The sequence below is a fragment of the Volvox carteri genome (assembly GCF_000143455.1).
Source record: "Volvox carteri f. nagariensis unplaced genomic scaffold VOLCAscaffold_30, whole genome shotgun sequence".
NCBI lineage: Eukaryota > Viridiplantae > Chlorophyta > Chlorophyceae > Chlamydomonadales > Volvocaceae > Volvox > Volvox carteri.
Window position 1 is genome coordinate 6,795 of NW_003307573.1, and position 23,026 is coordinate 29,820.

At 50.9% G+C, this 23,026-nt stretch overlaps 3 protein-coding genes across 3 annotated transcripts; 1 reads left to right on the forward strand and 2 right to left on the reverse strand.

Annotated features, from left to right (window-relative positions):
* Positions 1–1,565, reverse strand: VOLCADRAFT_105527 (uncharacterized protein). Its single transcript, XM_002952503.1, has 2 exons — positions 475–1,565; positions 1–328 (listed from the first exon to the last, which is right to left on the reverse strand). The coding sequence occupies exons 1-2, from the start codon at positions 1,327–1,329 to the stop codon at positions 194–196; spliced, it is 990 nt and encodes a 329-aa protein (XP_002952549.1). The 5' UTR covers positions 1,330–1,565; the 3' UTR covers positions 1–193.
* A 13,059-nt stretch (positions 1,566–14,624) lies between these two features.
* Positions 14,625–17,669, reverse strand: VOLCADRAFT_93134 (uncharacterized protein; the record flags this gene model as incomplete). Its single annotated transcript, XM_002952504.1, has 4 exons — positions 14,625–14,675; positions 14,818–14,911; positions 15,286–15,403; positions 17,561–17,669. 4 exons carry the CDS (start codon positions 17,667–17,669, stop codon positions 14,625–14,627), a joined length of 372 nt encoding a protein of 123 aa, XP_002952550.1.
* Positions 17,670–18,045: 376 nt separating this feature from the next.
* On the forward strand, positions 18,046–18,601 carry VOLCADRAFT_93135 (uncharacterized protein; the record flags this gene model as incomplete). The annotated part of the gene is made up of 2 exons (XM_002952431.1): positions 18,046–18,327; positions 18,389–18,601. 2 exons carry the CDS (start codon positions 18,046–18,048, stop codon positions 18,599–18,601), a joined length of 495 nt encoding a protein of 164 aa, XP_002952477.1.
* Positions 18,602–23,026: the final 4,425 nt, after the last annotated feature.

Here is a 23,026-nt window from a genome sequence, read left to right on the forward strand (position 1 = left end):
ATCTGACGCATGTTACCAAGGGCAACCGGCCGTGAGCCGGGCAAAGTCCGACACTCCCTCCTCGAGGGGGTCTACGTCTCTCCGGGACGTCATAGCACATAGCAGCGGCGCGCGGGCCTGCAACCAGCCCGCCGAAGGGCTACGCCACTCCGGGGCGTTCACACTCAAGTTGTGGCTACATGCCAGTCAGGTCCTACCCCCCGACGGGGCCGCAATCACTCTCACTCACGCGCCCCGACGCGCACAAACCGCACTGCTGGCCCACCGCCATCACCGTGGCGCGGGTGGGTTCGAGCACATGTTCGCAAAATGCCCAAACTGCTTGCACCTATGGCACTGATCCGTCGGCTTCGGGGCCCGCGGCGGCTTGCCGCCGCCCTGACTCATCGGGGCCATGCCCCCAAACTGCAGCCCCGGTGTGAAGGGCAGCGCCTGGTGCGGTAGCATTGCGCCCTGCACGGACCCGAACCCGACCTGGGCCTGGCCGAAGCCGGGCGAGGGCGCCACGAACTGGCGCTGACGGAAACCCGCACCGAACGGCTTCTGCACCGAGGGCTTGTTACCCCTGCGCTCACACTCCTTCTCAGCAACAACACGCTTGTGCGCGGACAACAACTTGCTACGCTCCTCCTCGGACTTGCAGCAGTCAGGGAGGTCCAACGACTCAACGGTTTCCCAACCCACCAACATCGCCTTGCGCAGCCGCGTGTTTAGGTCCGTGAGCAAGTTCTCACCCTCGGTGATGGCGTCGTTAGTTGCCTTCTCCAACTCCTCAATCTGCTCCGGTGGGGCCTCATCGCGGCGCGCCTCGCGTTCGTCCTCCAGGTTGCGGTTGACCTTCTGAAGGGCATGGTAGATTTGGTTCAGCTCCCGGTTCTCCCGCTTGAGCGCCTTGTGCTCCTTGCCCGACTTGTTGACCCAGCCATCGTTGACGTAGTCCAGGTCCTTCAATGGGCGCTCCATGACGCGACCAGACTTGTCGGAGACGAGAACCTTCATAGCTGGCTGCTCCATGGTCATCTCCAGTTGAGCAATGTGCGCGCTGACACTCGCCATTTGACTCTTCAATGCGACGTAGGTATCCCAAGCGTGGCCCATCGCGGTAGAAAATTTTTTCTTGTTTAAACGTGCTAGAGGGTCAGAGGCCAGCATGGAGGCGGCCTTCTGATAGTCGTCGGCTTGTTCTATTGCGGTCAACTGCGCGTGTAAGTCTGCAAGCACCTTCTGTAGCTCTACCACTTGGTCACCGACTCTACGTTTAGCTGGCATCATAACGATGCCCGCGAACATTGCCACTAGGGCGACCTCTAAACCGAGGAACGGGAACATGGTTACCGACTGCGTTATCTGCCTCGGGGCGGTGTAATTGGCAGACGACGCAGTGGAAACCTGTCAGTACTGACTAAATTAACTCGCGAAATTGCTCTTTCCGTCGCGCTCTCCGCGACTTGCCCTACTTTCTCACCAGTACGGCCCCGCCGTACCACCAACGAACTGCCGAGTACGCTCTCGGCAAATACACAGAAAACCTTGGTTTTCTTTCGTTACTCTCAGAAAACCTACAGTTTTATACAAACAAGGTACAGCTTGTGAAAGCAATGTATTGACAACTCAACGCTTAGTTTCTTGACTATTTATTTATAACTTCTTACTCAATTTCCATACGTATCTGCCTCTTCGCGTACGGCTTGATGACCGACCAAGTAATACCGATCCGCCCAAATAGATTAGCTCCCGTATAGGTAGCAGTATCTCTAGTAACTTTAAGCTGAAACATCGGACAATTCAACGACTTTTGTGAGCGAGTTTAAGGTACGGTGGCGGTAATTTATTACTGTATAAGTCATAGTACGGGCAAACTCTACGAAAGTAGGGACGATTTTGCCGCCGGATTATTCATCTCATATAAATAAATAGATTTTAACTCAATGGCGATTATGCTTATTGAAATGTTCTTGCCAGCTAGACCGTAGTTCTGCTAGATGGACCGTTCAAATGACCGTGCGAGCCCAACGATGGACGACACCGTCACAGAAATACAGGATGGTTCATCGACACACTGCTGCGGCATTCATGTACACATTGAAAATATGAAGGTTTCGTTGACTTAATGAAGCTAGTGCGTGATGGCGATATCGGCAAAGTTTGATCGCGTGTTGACCGCAAAGTTTGATGCGGCGGGCCTCTATACCGTTCGTTTTGGTTGGAAAATGTGGCCGAACAATTTATCCAGACCTTATGCGGTCATATACATTCATCTTTTCATGACCAAAACTGTTCATGTCCCCGCCCAAGCACTAACCTGCTGCCTGTGTGAATAGCGCACAGTTGCTACCCGGGGAGGTAGTGGTGGGGCGCCCTTCCTCCGGAGCGCCAATGCCGACCTGATTTCGCAAGCAGGGTGAACAGAAAGTTGTATTAATGATCAGTAATAGTGTCAGTTTTGCTGGCGGGGTCCTGCATACACGCCTCCAAGACCATTTATTAATAAGATGGCTGGCTGGCTGATGAGAATGCGTACTTAAAAGCGCATAGCATCGGAATATCCATTTCATGCCCTACCTATTATATGGGCTACCAGCTGTTTGCTATTAGCTGAGACGAAGTCCTCTGCGACTGCTGTATGCAGGACAAACTTCGTGTCACAGATTTAAGCTTGCATTGCTTGAAGCAAGTCCAGATAGAAAGACATCAAGACGGACTCATACCAAAAACGACCCTTTACACTTCTTAAAAGCAACCTAGCACAAGGCCCGCAAGGGTACGCCAAGCTCAGTGATGGGCCCTTTGCTTGAAGTACACTTGCCTGCTTCGTAACTAAAGCTTCCAGCGTAATTCCACACTGTCCTATAGCTATAGCTGCTGGCTCTTACTTGGCCCGCCACCAAAGCGCATACCGTAGTGTTGTATCAAGACTACAGAAAATGCACCGATCGGCTGATTTCAGAATCCCCTAAGACGACCAGGATTCAACATCATACCCCGTTTAGCTGAGGGTGTCCTCTACGTAGTCTCAGTGGCGGCCGTGTAGGGCCCGTCACCTCACGCTCAGAGCCGCACCAGACCTGATTCGAATCCGGGTCGAGACCGGATTACCGGTCTCTATATCAGTTGTCGTGTGACGGCTACAGGAAATGCACCGGCCGGCTGATGTGTTCATAAGGTGATCGCTGCATTTTCTGTAGCCGTAACACAACACATTATTTTGGGCCGGCCCTGCCCAAACTTGCTGCGTAAAACTTAGACCCATAGTTTTAGCCTCTGCCTTGCTCATTGATTTGTGTGGTGTTGCACAACCGAAAAGTAAGCAATATGCCTGCAAAGCAGCCGCAAATATTGTTTTTTGTAATATTTACATACGGAAATTCAGAGGCGGCTCACCCCTCTGGGAGGTTGCCAAACTTTTTTCGCCTTTATGCCTACGCTCCAGTGCACCTGCCGAACTGCGAGCTGACATATAACGATGCCAGAAAGGCTCCTGATCTGGACGCACAGCAGCAAGGGCGAGCAACGTGTGAAAATGCCGTGCTTCGGTGGGGATGGGAAGTGCATGACTACCTGTACGGTCGTAAACTGCCGCTGTTAGGGATTGGTTAGAACGAAAGGGCGCCGGTGCTGTAGTAAGCTAAGTTTACCTCGGAATATAAGTAGGTATTCGAAGCTTAATCACAGTAGCGGCGCGGTTTAGAAATTACGAACCGCGCTCGCGAATTGTACGAAATGCTGTCCGTTACGGTATCATATCGTGACGGTACAATCATAATATCAGATCACGACTCCAGGAATGGGGATAGCGGTAGGTTTGCCGCATATAATGTACCCTGGTGAGGTGCTTTGGCCAGACATTCAAGTACCACTATACCAGTGTTTGGGTTTTAAGACCCTGCCATTACCGTTCCTCTGTATGTCTTCCAACTCTGATAACCCGTTTCAACATGTGCTTCTTCTGCTTCACTGTTCTTTCTGGACGAACTTCATTCCTCGACCGCCTGCGCGCCTAAACACCACCTCTCAAACGCCTAAAGTAAGGAACGGCTACTACAAGTGTGGGGAGCCCGCACTGTGATTTGTAATATGCTTCCGTCCTTAAGCACTACTATAATTGGTGGCGTAAAAAACACATGCTGCTGGAAGTTCCAGAGAATGTTTGTTAATAATCCCATTTATTTGAGCTTGGCATACAAGCAAGGCCCAGAAAACATCCGCAAATAGACCGGCAACGTCAGAACGATGTACGACTTCTGAGATCAGTCTTTTTCGCATATAGATACGCTTCCAACCAGCAGACCAGTTCAGCCAGGAATGCAGCTGTCCCAGTCTTAACCATGCATCACAGCAGCTAAGACTTCCGTCCACGGTCATACATGAAGCCAAGAGGGACTGCTGCAGGGAGGGTCTTCCTTGTACCAATTTTTACACTACATGTAGCATAGTATTTGTGGGTAACCCCCTGGGTATGGCAGGGGTAGGGGTAGGGGCATGTAGCAGCTGACCGCTGAAAAGGTCTCTCGAGTTGCTGGCGGTCGCGCTCTGCGCGTATTTCTAGCACCGTACTGTGTACCGGCTGCTACATTCCCCCCCCTTTGAAGGGAACCGTCCCGGGCCCTTAGAGCCTCGTATACCGCCAGCCTGTGCCTACCTTCGCCTACCCTCGGGCAGTGGGGTGGCCAAGCCCACGTCGCGTCATGCCGCCCTTCATGCGCCTAGCCTTCAGGTTTTTCAGGCACAGAGACAATCCAGTCGGTTCAGCTACTTTTATAGTTTTTGTGCGATATTCGCTCACTGAGTCGCCTCACCCGAAATACCACTCGAACGTGATCGGTGGGGGTTGAACCGACGACTTCAGGATCGTGATTTTTCACGAGGTCTCGATACCAAATGTAGCAGCTGACCGCTGAAAAGGTCTCTCGAGTTGCTGGCGGTCGCGCTCTGCACGTATTTCTAGCACCGTACTGTGTACCGGCTGCTACAGGGCAGGGGTTTAGGGTTTTGTGCAGTGATTTTTTTTCATTTAGGGCGGGTCTCAATTTATTCCGACCTAAGTAACAAAGTTGCTAGGGTCGCCGTTATTTATACCGTAAGTGTGGGGCGCTGGGGGGGGGCTACACCCCCCCCAGACCCCCCCCGATAAGTTACAACTCCCCTCATAGACCAAGAGGCACACACTGAGTTGGCGCGTTTTCGTTCATGTGCGCACTCTTCATGCACATGCATAGATAGTTCTGGCACTGCTTGTGGGCAATAAGTAAATCCGACCAAAGCAAAGGCCCAAAGCAAGCAAACGCATAGCAAATCACAGGCCGTCACCCGCCACTGCAAACCATGCAGCGCACTTGGTCGTGCACTTCTCCGGCGTCCACGTCAGCATGTATAGGCTGGGCCTGGCGGCCCAGGCAATCTGCCATCTGTAGGGGTTCTCTTTCTGCTTGTCCCGCCATGCACCGTCGCTCTGGCCCTTGCGGATGCGCTGTGTCTGAGCCCGCTTGGCACTGCGAGCGCTCGGGTTGGGCCCCTGGAATGCATCGCCGGCCGCACCGCATTCGCTGTCGTTGTTGTCGAGCTGATTGGGTGACAGCTTGCGCTTAGGCTGATCACACCCGCCATGGAAGGCAGGGGTAATGGTGCCCGTGTCATCGGTCGCCGCTGGCAGCACCACCATTGCCGATGCATTACCGACAACAGCACCACCGTCCCAAACGCCTTTATCGGGAAAATGTTCAGGTTTATCTTGCTGTTTTGGTGTTTGTTCGACGTTCGAGTCGTTGCCTTTTGCATGTTTGGCTATGTGAGGACCGGTCATACATTCTGCTATGCCGCGTTGACTCACGGGCTTGACCTTCTTACGGCCCCTCATATTTATTCTATGATCGATAATACTAAGTTCTGCACACTACGGAGCAATCTGGCAGCAATGGACGTTTTTGGCTGGAGGAATGAAAATGTACGGATCGGCCTCAATTCATTCCGTATTTCCAAAGGCCAAAATGGCCTCTTTATTCCTTATAAGGAATATATTACTTAAAAAAACCCACTGGTAGGGTGCCCTTACCCTACCCACGCTGTCTACCCAATAAAGTGCCCAGAAAACACATCCTGATATTTTATTGTTATTTACTAGCGCTACATACGACCCAGCCATCCAGCTAGGTATCCTTACTTTCGCTTCTACTGTTCTGATCATCAGCACTGCTAACTTCCCCTGCCTCAGGCAGTGGGGCTCCAAGAGCGGGCTGCTCCATAGTCTCTCTTCGGGTACACTTCATCTCCAGCAGGGCGGCGTTGCGTTGTTTTAACCCCGATTATGCTCATCATTGTGCTGCGGAATCCGCAGTGCGGATCCGCGCACATGGGTGTGCCCTCGTTTCTACAGCAGTACTCCTATGCGCGGGCTGGGAACTCTCCTTAAGCTTGCCTGTATGTCTCTACATCTTCAACTTTCATCACATTGCAGACTTCGTGGTCATGTTAGGAAAAAGTTGATTCGTTTGCGGCAATCAAGATGTACACTATCTAGCTGTCCAGCGCTGCTTTAATCCGATGCCAGTATGTGCGAGAGCCCACATCCGTTCAGGTGCCATGTTTATTGGAAGCTGCGCAATAAAGCTGCTTTTACACTGGTTTCAACCACATCACTTGTATTCCAGCAGGTAGTTCATTTGCGAAAGCAGCCCCTTTGAATAACTGTGACAAGTTTTATTTGTTACAGGAATGTCGATTTGACCCTTAGGTGGTCCTCTTAGCTTTGGAGGGTTAGTGTTTGTAAATGGTAACTATCTGTTTAGCCGCGTTGCGACAAGCGAGATGTATGCTGACATAAACACATTATTTTTACAGGTACGCAATAGAGATATACAACATACAACAAAATCCATTCCTGTTTCTTAAATACTTTCGCAATTAAAACTTTGAATTATTCCAGGAAAGGTGATATGATAGAATAACTGGTCTGATGCAGGCAAACGTCCCGCCGGGATGGAAGACGGGTCGAACCCTACCTCTACCGTACCCTCTTTTTCGTATAATGACTGCGTGATATTGTGCGCAGCCACACAGCCACAATGCACGTCCATTTGATGAAATAAAGGAATTGATATCCATTACTTTCGAAACGTATAGTATGCGCTTGCCGGCGAATCAATTTGAGGCCAGCTAGGAGCAGCATGGAATACTACGGAAATGAAATGTTGTCGTACGTCATTTAGAGGGCCCATTGGCGTACTATCTGGCCTTGCGCGAGAAAGATGTCAAAGAGCTTGGAAAACTATTTGCGGTTTTAACCCGCTGTTTCGCTGAGGTAGGGTCCTTCTGGACCTATTACATAATTACTGCAGCTTTATCTGCTGTGGCATATTGTTGCTGCTGCCGCCGGCACTCAGCTAATTGTTTCTTCTGGCGGGTAGCTACGTGAACAGGTGAGGCTTTCTTTTTGAAGAAATGCATGCCCCGTGCTTCAAATTCATTCTGCACCTTGTGCCAGCAATCAGCATTGAAGGGCCTTGGAGTGTCTGCTCCCTGCTGTAACCCGGCGCAACTGGTGCTATTATTTCATTGATACAACTTTCTGTTCACCCTGCTTGCGAAATCAGGTCGGCATCGGCGCTCCGGAGGAAGGGCGCCCCACCACTACCTCCCCGGGTAGCAACTGTGCGCCATTCACACAGGCAGCAGGTTAGTGCTTGGGCGGGGACATGAACAGTTGTAATGATGCTACTAGAGGTGATTGCTCAGAGGGATTGGATGAGTCGGTCGGACGAATTCGGCCAAAACATACCGTTGGAAAGCTCGTTTGCACATGTTTATATACCTGGCGGGCGGACTATGCCGCATTTACCACCATTATCTTGGAAAAAGGATCATATCTCCTTAGGTTGCTGTAATGCCGCAGTGTGCCATTGGAGCACCTTGCATTCCTGTGACCATGAGCCCGTGCAGGAAATGAAACGGTTCAATACGGTCGAGCTGACAGGAACTTGGCCAAAATCTTAACAGTGTGTCGTTATGTAATATTAGACAACATAATGTGAAGCCAGCAAAAGTTATCCCTGCTTTCGTAGAGCCCTTGTACAGTAAGTTGACGTTCCCTCCTTCAACTCACTTACAAAAGTAATGATGATTTTCTTCGATGTCTTTAAAAATATCAGCAAAAGAAAACGTTTCATTTTGATTTCAATCAGGAGCAGGCTCGCTTTAGCGGATTCGCGTTGCACGGTCCGCTTGCCTTGCTCCTGAAGAAGGTACGATGATACGAGCCAAAACAAGCTTAGTAATACCGCATGCAACACTAAGGCAGGCAACCCTTTCGGTGGCACTTGACATTTTTGTTGCATGTGTAATGCGCTTGTATCGCTTAAGATTAGCCGAGAGGCCCGTGCGTCATTAGAGGCCTCTAATGATCGCCTAGGCGATCGCGACAGCAAATGTAAAACGCGAAATTGAAACGATACAGGAGTCAAGTAACAAGAACGTGCTCTAGCTTGGATTGGTTAGCCTCAGCAGGGGGTGTTCGCGCAATTGTTTTTTCACTTCTAAGGACTTCCGCAGAGTGGCACTCGAATGGCGTTCTCAACCAACAGTGGTTCAAGAATACCAGAATCAGACAGTCCTGTAAGCATAATCAGTATATTATGAAGATTTCAGTCAGTTGCAACGGTGGTAACGAGGACTGAACAGGTCGGACCTCCAACCGGCGCATTTATGGCATGTTTTAGAGAAGGACTGAACCCTTAGGTAAATCACTGATTAGGAAAAGAACTAATCATTTAATTCCAATATGTTTTGTTATAACGCTTTTAAGGAAGGAAAGCCACTGTCAACTGCGTGCAGCAGTAACTCCATGCTCACCTACGACATTCCATTCCTCTCTGGTTACTTTGGTTTGCCAAGCGGGGTATTCCGCTTTTTGGGCGGGGCCCCAGCGCGAAGCGCCCAGGGGGGCCCCGACCTGTAGGATTGCCCATGTCCGTGTGTGTGTGTGTGCGTGTGTAACGGACCAAACATAATATCTCGCCCGGCTGAAACGCGTTGTAGGTACTATATATCATTCTCTATCGCAAGGTATCTCGCCTGTAGCCAACAAAAATCGTATGAGCACAAACAACTTTGGCTGCCTCAGTTGACCGAGGCCAAAGTCACATCAACGCCTCTCGGGCTAAGTTTAATCTCAAACGGTACCGCGTATCTCATATTTGAATTTTTAGATGACGGCGTATGATAACTCGAACTCCCAGGCCTTGAGTGTGTAACGGACCAAACATAATATTTCACCCGGCTGAAACGCGTTATCGGTACTATATAGCATTCTCTATCGCAAGGTATCTTGCATGTAGCTAACAAAGATCGTATGAGCACAAACAACTTTGGCTGCCTCCATTGACCGAGCTCATAGTCACATCAACGCCTCTCGGGCTAAATTTCATCTCAAAAAGGTGCCGTGTATCTCATCATTGCTTTCCGAGATGACAGCGTATGATAACTTGAACACCCAGCTTGTGTTACCATTTGCCCGCACGGGCATTCCGACTTGCCACCAGCAGGCCGACAAATTTGCTTACATTTCTCTATGAAATACGCAAGCTGCTCATTTGTATTTACTTTAGCCAATGCTCGGGGCCTCCGGAGACTTGCGGTGTGCCCCGATGAAGCCCGCGGCTGTGGGGCGGATTGCTGAGGCCGCTGGCGCTTCGGGGATAAACATCACAGACAGCACCGAAATTCACCCAGCTTTCGTTACCATTTGCCCGCACGGGCATTCCGACTTGCGGTCTGCCGCACTGTCCATGCTGCATGCACCCAGGATGGATGCAATTCGCGTCGAGCCCGCAGGCGGTGCTGACGATTCCGCCGGTGCAAGCTTAGCTCTCACACCATCACCACTGCTCCAACAAAGCACATCTCCCACCGCGTTGACACTACCCATCAATTGTCACACGTGCCGCGCTAGCTACCGGCCTGTACGGATGCAGGGGGGGCCCGCCCTTTTTCCGGCTTCGAGGAAGCCGACACCCGACTTGTCGTTCTCTCAGAACCGACACGCGCTACTCATTTGTTTGTCGCCGATTGCCGCTCTGCTGCTTCTCAACCTTAGTTGCGCCTTTGTGTATGAATTTCGTGTATGGCATGCACTGGCCCTGCAAGGCGCTTCTCGGATGGCAAGATGACCTCTACATGCATATTTTGTTAGTTGGTTGCGGGGCTAACACCTTTCAACATGGAATTTCAGGGTTTTAGAGTTTCAAGAACGCAATCCCTCTTTCATCTTCCTGCTAAGGTGCAAAAGCATCAATTGCTTCTGTCCAACTCGCGATTTCCCTCTCAACCATCTTGGCTGCCGCAGTTATCGTTCTTCCCTCAGACTGCTGGGAGTGGGCCCCAACCAGTGTTTTTTTTAAGTAATATATTCCTTTTAAGGGATAAAGAGGCCATTTTGGCCTTTGGAAAAAAGGAACAAATTGAGGCCGATCCGTACATTTTCATTCCTCCAGCCAAAAACGTCCATTGCTGCCAGATTGCTCCGTAGTGCGCAGAACTTTAGTATTTGCAATTATAGAATAGATACGAGGGGCCGTAAGAAGGTCACGCCCGTGAGTCAACGCGGCATAGCAGAATGTATGACCGGTCCTTACATAGCCAAACACGCAAAAGGCAACGACTTGAACGCCGAACAAACACCAAAACAGCAAGATAAGCCTGAATTTTTTTCCTGATAAATGCGTTTGGGACGGCGGTGCTGTTGTCGGTAATGCATCGGCAATGGTGTTGCTGCCAGCGGCGACCGATGACACGGGCGCCATTACCCCTGCCTTCCATGGCGGTTGTGATCAGCATAAGCGCAAGCTGTTACCCAATCAGCTCGACAACAACGAATGCGGCGAGGCGCCCAACCCGAGCGCTCGCAGTGCCAAGCGGGCTCAGACACAGCGCATTTACGCGGATTTACTTATTGCTCACAAACAGTGCCAGAACTATCTATGCATGTGCATGAAGAGTGCGCACATGAACGAAAACGCGCCAACGCAGTGCGTGCCTCTTGGTCTATGAGGGGAGTTGTAACTTATCAGGGGGGGTCTGGGGGGGGTGTAGCCCCCCCCAGCGCCCCACTCTTAAGGAATACATTACGGCGACGCTAGCAACTTTGTTACTTAGGTTGGAATAAATTGAGACCCCCCCTAAATGAAAAAAAAATCACTGGCCCCAACCCTTTTCTGTCGGTGTGACCCGCCGTGCGGCATCCTCCGCAGGTCGCTCTTCTTATCTTGCCAGCTGCGTGGCTCTCCATCTACAGGGCGGCCCCAGCGGCTAGTCGCTAGGAGCTCGGTTGGTCAGCTGTTGCCAAGACCCCGAGAGCCATGAGTAGGAGACAGCCGCTGACGGTGGCCAAGATGGCGAGGGAAGTCCTGGGCACGGCCCGCCGTCGCCGTACAGCGGTCGCCTTTCCAAGCGCCGCGGGTGCACTGATTTCCGTGGCTCTGCTAATGCTGCTGGTGCTCCTGAATGCGGTACCTATGGCTGCAAAGGTGCTACCACCGCCGCCAACATCTCCACTGCCTCCTCCTCCCAACACCACCGTCAAATAAGAAGTTGCCACCACCACCACCGCAATTACTGGCGGCAAAGGACAGCGGATTAATGCACCAGGCAGTCCCATCTCTGTCAGGTACTATACCCAGACCTGTGTATGTCTTATGTATTTTGTGTAGTAAGGACATCATGTCTCATCGTAATCCAATGCAGCAATTAAATGCATGTGAAGCAACGATTTCCAACCTGGCCCTGCCTGCCCCAGCACTACAGTATTTGAATCCGGTGGCAACCGGGCTATGGGGCCGAGAACTCCAACTCCGGAGATGGGATCCCCTGCGCCAAGGAGTACCGAGGGCTATAGCGCTACCCTCGTTTGCAAATATCTCATGGTCTATATGACGTGTACTTGTATAATAGATTGGGAAGGCCCCTATCTATTCTACCAGGACGCAAAGGACATCAAGGATTTAGAGACGCATCCTCATCAGCCGTTTTAATAGCACGTACATGCAAACAATGCATGACTTACTCCTCTTAGCTAGCTTGTCATTATTAGATCAATCCTCATCAACTTGTATACATCCACGACCTGTCGCAATCTATCCGCAACCCCGCCCACCCTACCTGGGGAGACAGGCTTATCGGACAGCGCCACATCAGGTGCCGAGGTTTATGGCAACATGACCCTAAGTGTGGACTGTGGCTTGATCGACAGCCTGGGTACCAACCTCGCCATCGACCTCAGGGCGGAGCTGGCCAGTGCCTTCGGGGTGCGTGGCATCATGCGGGCCGTGTATGTGTGTGCTCTTAAGTTGATGAGCAATATGCGCCCCTTGGATAATTCGGCGATGCCTATAGGGATTGGCATCAGCTTTTGATGTGCCAGCCAAATGTTCTACACACCTCCTTACTATCTTTGCTATCTATTTCGTGGCTCTTATCTGTGAACAAGATCTGCCTGTCCGCCATGAGTGAACCCTATTTGCAAAGGCTTCATTTTTGTCCATGCTGATCACGCACAAATAAACCAGCAGTGTATAGATAGGACGTAAGGTCAGCTGCATATGCGTATGTAATGTAGGGGGCCACACGCACCATACATGCATATATACGTCTGTACCATATTGTACCATATTGGTGGTCTATAGGTCGTGCCCTGGTACATAGACAGTACATCTACAGGAATACACAAAGACCATAAGACAATTTACAATGTATGCAGGCCCCATGCGGGGAGGCAGGAGCTGCTGCTGGCCAAGAAATTTCTTTCCATTCCCGGCCATTTGCGCACGTGCCCCCTCCTGGTATGGCTCGTAAATTCATGTCCATGCATACGTGTGCTACATGCGCAGGTGTCCATCGACAACACCTCCATCACCAATCTCGGTTGTGGCGACTCGTCAGTTACTGCCTCCTACATGGTTCAGGTTCAAGCAAACAACTTCGATAATGCTGCTTATGCTACAGCGGTGAGCAAGCACATGCATTATGTATGTATTATAGAAAAAAATTGCCTACCAGCGATAGTTTTGTCCATAACAGTGTCTGTTCTTCCTGAACGTGGGTGTTAACACCGTGGTGGTTAACTGCTCAGGGAAAGTCACTGGCACAATGATACTTGAGTGTCTGGCCGAAGCACCTCATGAGGTGATCACCAGGGTACATTATATGCGGCCCACCTACCGCTATCTCCATTCCTGGAGTCGTGATCTGGTATGATGATCGTACCATCTTGATACGATTATCGTAATGGAAGACGATCTGTACAGTTTGCTAGTGTGGTTCATAGTTTCTAAATCGCGGCTGTAGTAGCTGGCAGCTGTAAAAGCCTCTCGAGATGCTGGTGGAGCGCTTTTCACGTATTCGTACACGTTATATGTGCCGTACTGTGTACCAGCTACAACATTCCCCCCTTTTGAAGGGATCCGTCTCGGGTCCTTACGGCCACGTACGTATACCACCAGCCTGCGCCTACCTTCGCCTACCCCCGGGCAGTGGGTGATCAATCCACGTCACATCATGTGCCGCCCTCACATGCGCCTAGCCTTCCTTAGAGACTTTCAAGTACAGAGACATTCCAGTCAATCACAGCTACTTATTGACTCAATTTGGCGTGAAACAGACGACTTCAGCCTCGTACACATGTACGAGGTCTCGATACGAATTGTGTTAGCTGGCCGCTGAAAAGGCCTCTCGAGATGGTGGTGGAGGCTTAGCGCATATTTGTACATGCTATTTGCATGTGATCAAGCTTTAATAGCTAATTACAATCAAAGGTAAATGTAGCTGTACTACATGTGCCTGTACAGGTCCTCTTTCCTATCAATCAAGGATTGCATGTATCCCTCCAGATCCCGGGATCTGGATGATGTCCCATGCTATATAGTTCCCGGTGTCGGGCCCGACACCCGGAACTATATAGCATGGGACATCATCGGTCACACCACAGTCGTTAATTAATGTACGTAGTTAACAATCCTCAGAGCAGTGACTGGATCCGCCTGATGATCGGCCTGCCCCATCATTTAGTAACCGCTCAAAATAAATGCATCACTCCAACGTTGGAGTGGGTTAACCCACACCACCTTTAATGGGGCAGGGGTCTTAATGGTCTCTCCTAGCTGCTTCCATAGCAGCTTCGGGTTGTCCCTATACTTCTTCACGATGTCGAAAAATACAGCCAGATTTCGGCGCGGCCCTGGCGAGGCCAGATTGTAGGAAACCAGATCGTATGTAGGTGGCTCCAGCAGATCGCAGGCTACCCTGAATATACAATTTGCATGTCCTTGTACGCATTCGTTCACAGATCACCGATGCTGCAGCCGCCACCGCCAGTAGCCTCAGCTCACACATCAGCAGCGACTTCACGTCCCAGTGGGGAGCTGTTACCGCATCACATCTGGAGGGCATTATTGTAAACCCCCCTGCCACACAGCAGCAGCAGGAACAGAAGGAGCAATCGCAGCAGCAGGAGCAGCCCGAATCTTCAGGTATGTAGCAAGGTAGAATAAATCCAGGCAAAAGGCTTGGCTGAAATTGGTCTCGGGGACCTGAGCCGTGATAAAACTTTTTAGGTGGGCTGGCATGTATGGCTGAAGTTGCAATTAGCCATCAGTGTTTATGGCCGATATCCGGATATGTACAGGCGGATCCGCCTGTACAGGTGCATGTGGCCACTACATGTACCGCTGTGTTGCCAGTCTTCCCAAGCCTTCACTTGGCATGTTCTATGTGGCCGAACCAATAGGCTACTCAAAGCGCATAACGCGGTCTCGTGCATCTAGCTGTGGCACTTACACTGGGCTTGGATTCGACCTCAGCTGAATTCAGCCGAAGAGCCGGGCTATCCAAGCTATAGCTACCTGGCCTGCCGACCATGCTTGCCCTGCGACTGTAACACAGCAAAGGTGTAACTCGGGATGCTCAGATAGGCCTTGCGTCATTACAGCGACTCATCAGCATTGAACCTGTCTGCAGGCCGCAATTGCGGCTTCGGGATTTAAAGTACTATATAACTATATGAGACCATGCATGCGGCAGCCACGAGTGCACTTGCATTATTGTGACTTTCGACTGCACAGTCAAGTGCAGGCATGCCTATGGATGTGTGTGTATATAGACATGTATACATGTATATACACGTATACACATATATATGATGTCATATTTGGTTGGTATTTACTAAATGCTGCTATGAAATGCTACTCCATACATACATGTATGTATGTGTACACACATGTGTGCCAATTGTTGCAACTTGCTTACCAGTTGACCCATTCTTTGCTAACAGGTTCACCGCTGGTGGTGGCGGTGTCACCCGGAGGCGGCAATAGCAAGTCCTCCAAGCCAAATACGACAGTTATCATTTCTGCGATAGCGGGTTCTGTGGCGGGAGTTGCGGTCCTGGTCGCATTGGTCGCCCTTAAGGTGGCCCGTGCCAGGCGTCTGAGAAGGGCAGTGCCAATTATTGGCCCACCAACACCTGCTGGCCATCGCAATTCCTGGATGTAGGCTGGTGTACTTCCCTTCATTCCATCTATTGCTCGTGCATACTATCCATGCACATGCTGTTCCAGCTAGCACTAGCTGGAACACGTTCCGTACGGTGAGCTAGTTGCTATACCCAGTGGCCACTGTTCCTGTGGATGATCATGAGTAAATTTGAAGTTGGTGTATGTACACATGCATATGCGCATGTGGTGACAGATATCATGTTCATCATCCGTGGCTTCAGAAAACAAAATCATACACAGACGCCTAGGTGGATGAAAACAATGGCTTACAGGATGACTTGCAAGGATGATCCTGCACACTTTTGCAGTAGAGTTGAACATCTTAAGCAAGTTCAGTGGATGGAACAGAGGACCCTGCATGATGAGCATGCAAAAATTGTTGCCAAACACTTCGGTGAGCATGCATAACTGTGTTCACTCGTGCTCTCACTCGACAGCTGCTGCAATCGAGCCCCCCGTGTTGCATGGGTCAATCGACATGGTGGATGTCCATGCATACACAACCAGCAGCGTGACTAACCTGAAGATGGATATATATATAGGAATATTTGTTCAGGAAATTGATTGCTATTATTTGTTTGCTCGGAAACTTCATGATCATGTCCACGACCGAAGACCTGCCTGGATCCATATGCACACTGTTTGCTAGACTCTTGCAGCGGCCACAGGGTGCAGCAGTGGCAGGTGAATAGCGCATTCTCACTTCTGGGCATTACTGACATCACGGATTTCTTTGTTTCCATTCCTGCATTTATGTAATGTAGGCAGCATCCTAGCTTTCGTGGCAATCTTGGTGCCCTTCATCTGCACCTCTCACCCTCTGTCTGCTACACCTATTGGTGCTGGGTGCGTGGTTCGCCTTTTCCCCCCAGTGTTTCTCCATGTTTATATTATGATACATGGGATTAAATCAGGGCCTAGGATTCTGTGCCACGCGTCGCACTCCTGGCAGGACGAGTGGCCCCGAATCCTCCTCTCCCCATTTCAATTTTGTTGCTGTTCTGGTGTGTATATACATGATATATATGCATGACTTTGGTCGGCACTGCGACGAACCAGAATCCATAAGGTAATGTAAACATCTCAAACCTGCAGCTGATGTGAACCACATTGCCTCGGGAACCCCTAAGCAGGCCAACAAGAACAGTTTGGCCACCCTCACTTGCTGACTTTCTGGTACACGCACACAGCCAGGGCACATGCATGTGTCATTTCCCTATGGCAGCTGCAGCACACTCCAGCAACCTCTATCGGATCCATTATAACGGCTGCAGCCATATGCATCAAGCCCTGCCCAAGATTGCAAAAGAGCATTGATCCCCGGCAAACCCGGACAATGGTGGCAAGAAAAGAAAACCGGAGGTGTGTGTTAATATGTGTGGCAAACAAGTCGACATGGTGCGGACCGAAGCGGTGCGGAAAGGCGGAAAACCTGGAGATGCAAGCGGTAATCATCACGGTCTACCCAACACGAGGTTTCATCTGCCCCGTTGTTAGCGCTAGCTACACGCTCGACTTGCAAAACAATACTATGCTTCTGCATGAATTCCCATATTATTAGTTTGGCATGCAGAGCTGCCGAGCACGAGGAAAGACACCCTAGCACTGCTTGCATGCACATGTTGCCCTCCCTTATTTACACAACACGCCGCTGAACAAACAGGAGAAAGGACTCTAATGCATGATGGACAGCGTGCAACTCCTTCCAACTGATGTGCTCGTAGAGCTCTGGTGCCGACCAGTAACCACACGCCACACGACCATGCAGGACCGCGCCCCATGAATGGCGTGATGCATCCACTGAAAGCTCAACTGCAGCAGGACCCCTGGTGAATAGCCGCCGAGCAGTGGTAGGTAGGGACGTCCACCACCAATCTAAGTCAAGTAACAACCCACGGGACAAGCAAACTCGACCAGACCAGCCAACTGGTTGCTTAATGTCGTCATGAAAATTGCGGGAAATAAAGGAGCTGGGGTAAGGGCCAATTCGACACTCTGCACAAAACCACAAAACTTAGCCAGCTCACGTTTCTGGACAAGACGCCGATTTTTCTTCACCATGATCCGCAACCCGATCGCCAGCCGCCGCATTTTGGTGAGCTTCTGCTTAGGCACTTCAAACACACTAGCTGCCATATTGATCATAATGTGTAAGTGGTACACTGACCGCGACGGCTCCCACTGGCACTTGGTTGGGTGACACGACAACCCCAAGAACTCGATACTCTCATGCACCCAGCACGCACCAAGACCCCTCAGAAATAAACACGAAGAGGAAGTCATCCAAATACGGCAGCACTCACGCACCCGGACGAGAAGGACACCCTGTCCGGGAAACAGGGATAAACTGGTGGGGTGGGAATGGGGGTGAGAGATGCTTGTGACCTTTACCCGATGCAGCCAAAGGATCCTGCCAAAAATGCACCACATTGTGCATGATTTTGGTAAACCAATACGGGCTATTTAGCCATCCCATAGGCAGGGCGTTCATTTCATACAGAACACCACAAAAATGAAAAGTGAAGAAACGCCGATCCGCTGGGCGAATAGGGATGTGGTAAAAGGCATCTGCCAAATCCACCTTCACCATCCAAGAGCCCTCAAGGTGCATATACTGCAGGGTGCGGAGGGGTTCATACTGGCACTTATAAGCTTTCTGCGCTACGTTCATTCTCTTCAGGTTGACGACCAAACACCAAGAACCACTGTCCGGTTTCAGGACACAAAAAGTGTTCACCACATGATCAACCGCATGGGAGGGGTCTACCCACGAGATGGCCCCGAGAGCCACCCGGTGAGGCTCCTACTTCTCCAACCACCAGCGGCTCTGTTCGTCTGTGGCCGAACTTCGTCAGTCCCCGTCCGAGATGGAGGACTTTGTTTTTACTCAGCTGGTAGACTTCTCGCCCACCCGGGCATCCACCTTTAGGGAAGAGTATGCTGCATCTTGCCTGGTGTGCGATATGTTCACATCCGGATCCGATCCCGGGAGTTCCCACCTCCTAGCAATTCGCACCAATGTGACACCAGGCAAAGAGTACTCAGTTGGGAGATGCCAGGGGAGCTGATCCCTCTTACAGAAACACTTGGCAGGTCAAAAGCAGGCAGCGGGCGGTTACCTTGAAACTCCACTGGGACACTGTAGTAGCTGGTACACAGTACGGCTCTACAAATACACGCGTAGTGCAACCACCAGCATCTCGAGAGGCCTTTTCAGCGGCCAGCTACTACATTTGGTATCGAGACCTCGTGAAAATTCACGATCCTGAAGTCGTCGTTTCAAACCCCATCAATCACGCTTGGTGGAATATCGGGTTAGATGACTCAGTGAGCGATTATCCCGAAATTAAAATGTAGCTGAACCGACTGGACTGTCTCTGTGCCTGAAGAACCTGAAGATGGCTATGCGCATGTAAAGTTGGCACATGACGTGACGTGGACTGGGCACCCACTGCCCGAGGGTAGGAGAAGGTAGGCCCAGGCTGGTGGTAAACGAGGCCGAAAGGGCCCGAGACGGATCCCTTCAAAGGAATGTAGTAGCTGGTACACAGTACGGCTCTACAAATACGTGCGTAGCGCGACCACCAGCATCTCGAGAGGCCTTTTCAGCGGCCAGCTACTACAGACACCATGCTTCAAGATGTGCAATGTGTGTGCATCTGCTTCAATTGCCTTCCAAGCGGCCAGCCGTGTCGAGGCCCTAGCATGCAGGGGCACGGAGATGTTGGACATGGTGGACTATTCATGCTGCCCCAGAAAATCCACACCTGGGGTGGTAGAGCCCATCACCACACGGAAGGGATGGGACTAAGCGCACACATAGCCACCACCGGTGTGGGCACACGTCATTTTTCTGATCTGCTGAAGAGCAAACCTTCAGCATCGTGTCCAAACCTCGGGGATGAGCTTGATAAAATGTGTCATCAAGAGGACATTTGCTGTTGTAGCTGCAGGAGCAGGCATGTTGGGTCCAGGGTGGGCGGCAGATGCTGACCCGCTCCAGAGAAAGCATGGGGCATAGACTGCATCGCAGAAGCCCTCGAGGAAATGTCAGTCTGTGACATTCCAGTTAGTTATGTAGTATAGCTGTGAGTTGCCTTCACGAGTGGAGTCATGCCTAGCGATACCGGGACATGCACCACCACTAGCACTATGAAATGTGCTTCAATTAGGTGGGCTAACTCTATGGTGCTAGTGTTTTATGTTCTCCACTGCACCCTACCCGATGGGTCTCACTGACAAGCTGAAGGCACAGCGGTGGACTAACAGAAAGCATGCTGAAGGTGTGGGACCTGTTTTGTTGATCAGCGCGTGCTGAACAACAAAAACAAGATAAGCTGTAGTAGCTGGCCGCTGAAAAGGCCTCTCAAGATGCTGGTGGTCACACTTCATGTGTATTTGTAGAGCCGTACTGTGTACCATCTACTACATTCCCCCCCTTTGAAGGGGTCCGTCTCGGGCCCTTGCGGCCATGTATACCACCAGCCTGGGCCTACCTTCACCTACCCTCGGGCAGTGGGTACCCAGTCCACGTCACATCATGTGTCGCATTTACATGCGCCTAGCCATCTTAAGGTTCTTCAGGCACAGAGACAGTCCAGTCGGTTCAGCTACATTTTTTTCGCGATAATCGCTCACTGAGTCACCTAACCTGATATTTCACCAAGCATGATTGGTGGGAGATGAACTGTAGCAGTCGCTCACCTGACGGGTCGACTGGCTATGCAGAAGTGTAGGGTTGACAGTCCTCACCGAGGCAGGAAGAAGACCAACCCAGCGGCAAGCACTAGCGTACATAGACGCGTAAGAAAACAATCTAGACGGCGGCAGCGGAGTCTTGAACTCCGAACACCTAGTAGTCGTGATACTTCAGTGTCTGGCCAGAGCACCCCGCCTGGGTAGCTTATATCTCGGCCTACCTGCTGGAGATTCCCTACCACGGTCCTGCCATACTAGGATAATATCGGTGGGGCCCGGGGCCCCAGCCCGTTAGGTTCGCTACGAACAACCGCCATGTTCAAGACATGTGACGAAACTCGAACATGTACGAAACTCGAGTCGATCGACTCGATAACGATCGATTCGTTAACGATTCGCGAATCGTTAACGAATTAACAGTTATTGTTAACAGTAATCATTGAAATATTCTAAGGGAAATGTAGCTTACTACATGAACCGACGACTTCAGGATCGTGAATTTTCACAAGGTCTCGATACCAAATGTAGTAGCTGGCCGCTGAAAAGGCCTCTCGAGATGCTGGTGGTCGCACTTTGCGCGTATTTGTAGAGCCGTACTGTGTACCAGCTACTACATAAGCTAACCAGCTTAATAAGCTAACCAGCTCAAGCCGAAGCTCAGCACAGTATACTCGTAATGACCAGAGGGTGTACGAAATGCAGTTTTCGGAATATCTGATTCAGCAATACGGATTTGATTGTACCCCTGCTGTAGGTCAATAGAGCTAAAGAAAGCCGAGCCACGCAGTCTATCCAGTAGATCATCGACCCGTGGGATAGGATAGCGATTTTTAACGGTGGTCGCATTTAGACCCCTATAGTCTATGCACATACGCAGAGTCCCGTCCTTTTTACCCACAAATAAAATGGGAGTAGAATACGGGGATGTGCTGGGTCGAATCATACCTTTCCTCAGTAGGTCGGCTACCTGGCGTGTCACCTCATCCAGCTCCAGGGGGCTGAGGCGATACATGGGGTGCGAAACAGGCTGCACACCAGGAGCCAAAGGTATGGTATGATCTACCGGTCTCATCGGGGGAAGTCCAGGGACCTCACGGAAGATATCTGAGTATTTGTTAAGAAGGGCTTCAACCGCAGGGTCATTTTCAGTGATCTGGGTAACGGCTGTATTCAGTTGCAATTTAGGCCGTACTAGCAATCCATGCGCCCCCTTGTGAATCATATGGATAGCTGCTTTGCGCCCAACGGGTTCAGGCTCAATTCGCTTACAGATAGCGGCAGCAGCAAAATTCACACAGGGTTTGGAGTGTGCAGCACTAGTAATCCCTTCTCCCATCTGTTCCGCAGTGGTGAAAGGTGCCTTATAACACAAGGTTCCCTTCCGCAACTGCAAGGTGTGGGTCTCATAATTCAGGTGAGCCCCATACTGATCAAGGGTAGCGGACCCTAAGATAAACGTGGCTGCATCAGTAAACTTAGGCAGCACATACAGACAGACATTTAGGCGCAAAGGGCCCAAGGATATACAAAGGGAAACTTGACCCAAAATGACCTGCTTACCCCCGTCAGCAAGGGTGACAGATGACCACGATGCTGGTTGAGGTTTCAGTCCGAGTTGCTCAACGATGGATGCAGAAATGAAGTTGTCGCTGGCACCAGAGTCGGCCATGGCAGTTAAAGAATGTCCAGCGACACGAATGCCAATTAACGGGACTCTGGGCCCTGTTGATGCAGCAACTTTTGCACACAGGACTGAAACATGGGGCTCCGTGTCAAGGTGCCCCAGGACAAGAGGGGGATTGTACCAAACGTCAGCAGTATACGGCAGACCTGGAAAGGAAACAAGTTGACCCGTCATGTCTACACCGTTGAAAAGCTTGCTACCAGCATGAAACTGAAGAACCCGACGCATCCCTATCAGCAAGGAGGCAGCCCTCGGGGATACATGTGCTGGTAACAGGAGACAGGCCGCGGTGTCCGGTCGTTGACATTTGCAAATACGATAATGCGCAAGCTGAAACTGAAGTTCTTTGAAAGAGGAAGGGGAAATCCAAACGGTATGCCCACCCAAGTTACTAGAGGTTAGACGCCGTGGAATAGCAAAAAGATTACAGTGCTCGTCAAAACCAGGACGAGCAGTACAAGCGTCAAATGAAAAACGCCATCCAACGGCCTTCTCAACTTGCTTCAATACGGCCGGTAAAACAGCACGGACAGCACGTCCAACCGGGCAGATAACGGGTACCGTTTGGTTTTGTAACCCAGGGAGTGCTTCCCTGACACTGTCCTGGGCAACCCCCTATTTTTCCCCGTTCCTACCTCTCTTCTCTGGAAGCAACGGGCACTCCGCTACTAGGTGCTTGTCCTCCCCACAGCGGAGGCAACGGCTACTCGTACTCTGGCGGTACTCGTACTCCGCCTGAGTGCAGTAAAACTTTGTCATCCACTCGGCCGGATTCGAATCCCAGCCATGCTTGCCTAGCACCGTCGTCCCTGTTCCCGCGGCAGCGGCCCTGGGCCGACCCTTGTCCCTATGCTTGCCACCCCGACCCCTGCACCCACGGTTTGACTCACCAGCACCGGAGGCCTGGCGAGCTGTATTCCGCCCAGCGGCAACAGTAGCAGCCTGGGGCCTGACCTCCAGTGCCGGGAGGTCCCCATCGTCAGTGATGATAGGCACGGGATCCTGCACACAGTTATTTTTTTTTCATTTAGGGGGGGTCTCAATTTATTCCGACCTAAGTAACAAAGTTGCTAGCGTCGCCGTAATGTATTCCTTAAGAGTGGGCGCTGGG

What these genes read in the sequence shown, in the direction of transcription:
- VOLCADRAFT_105527 (XM_002952503.1), bottom strand. Translation starts at nt 1,329, where the DNA reads ATGTTCCCGTTCCTCGGTTTAGAGGTCGCCCTAGTGGCAATGTTCGCG. An exon ending in CCGGCTTCGGCCAGGCCCAG is followed by an intron (nt 329 to 474) that starts GTCGGGTTCGGG and finishes TCAGTGCCATAG; the next exon opens with GTGCAAGCAGTTTGGGCATT.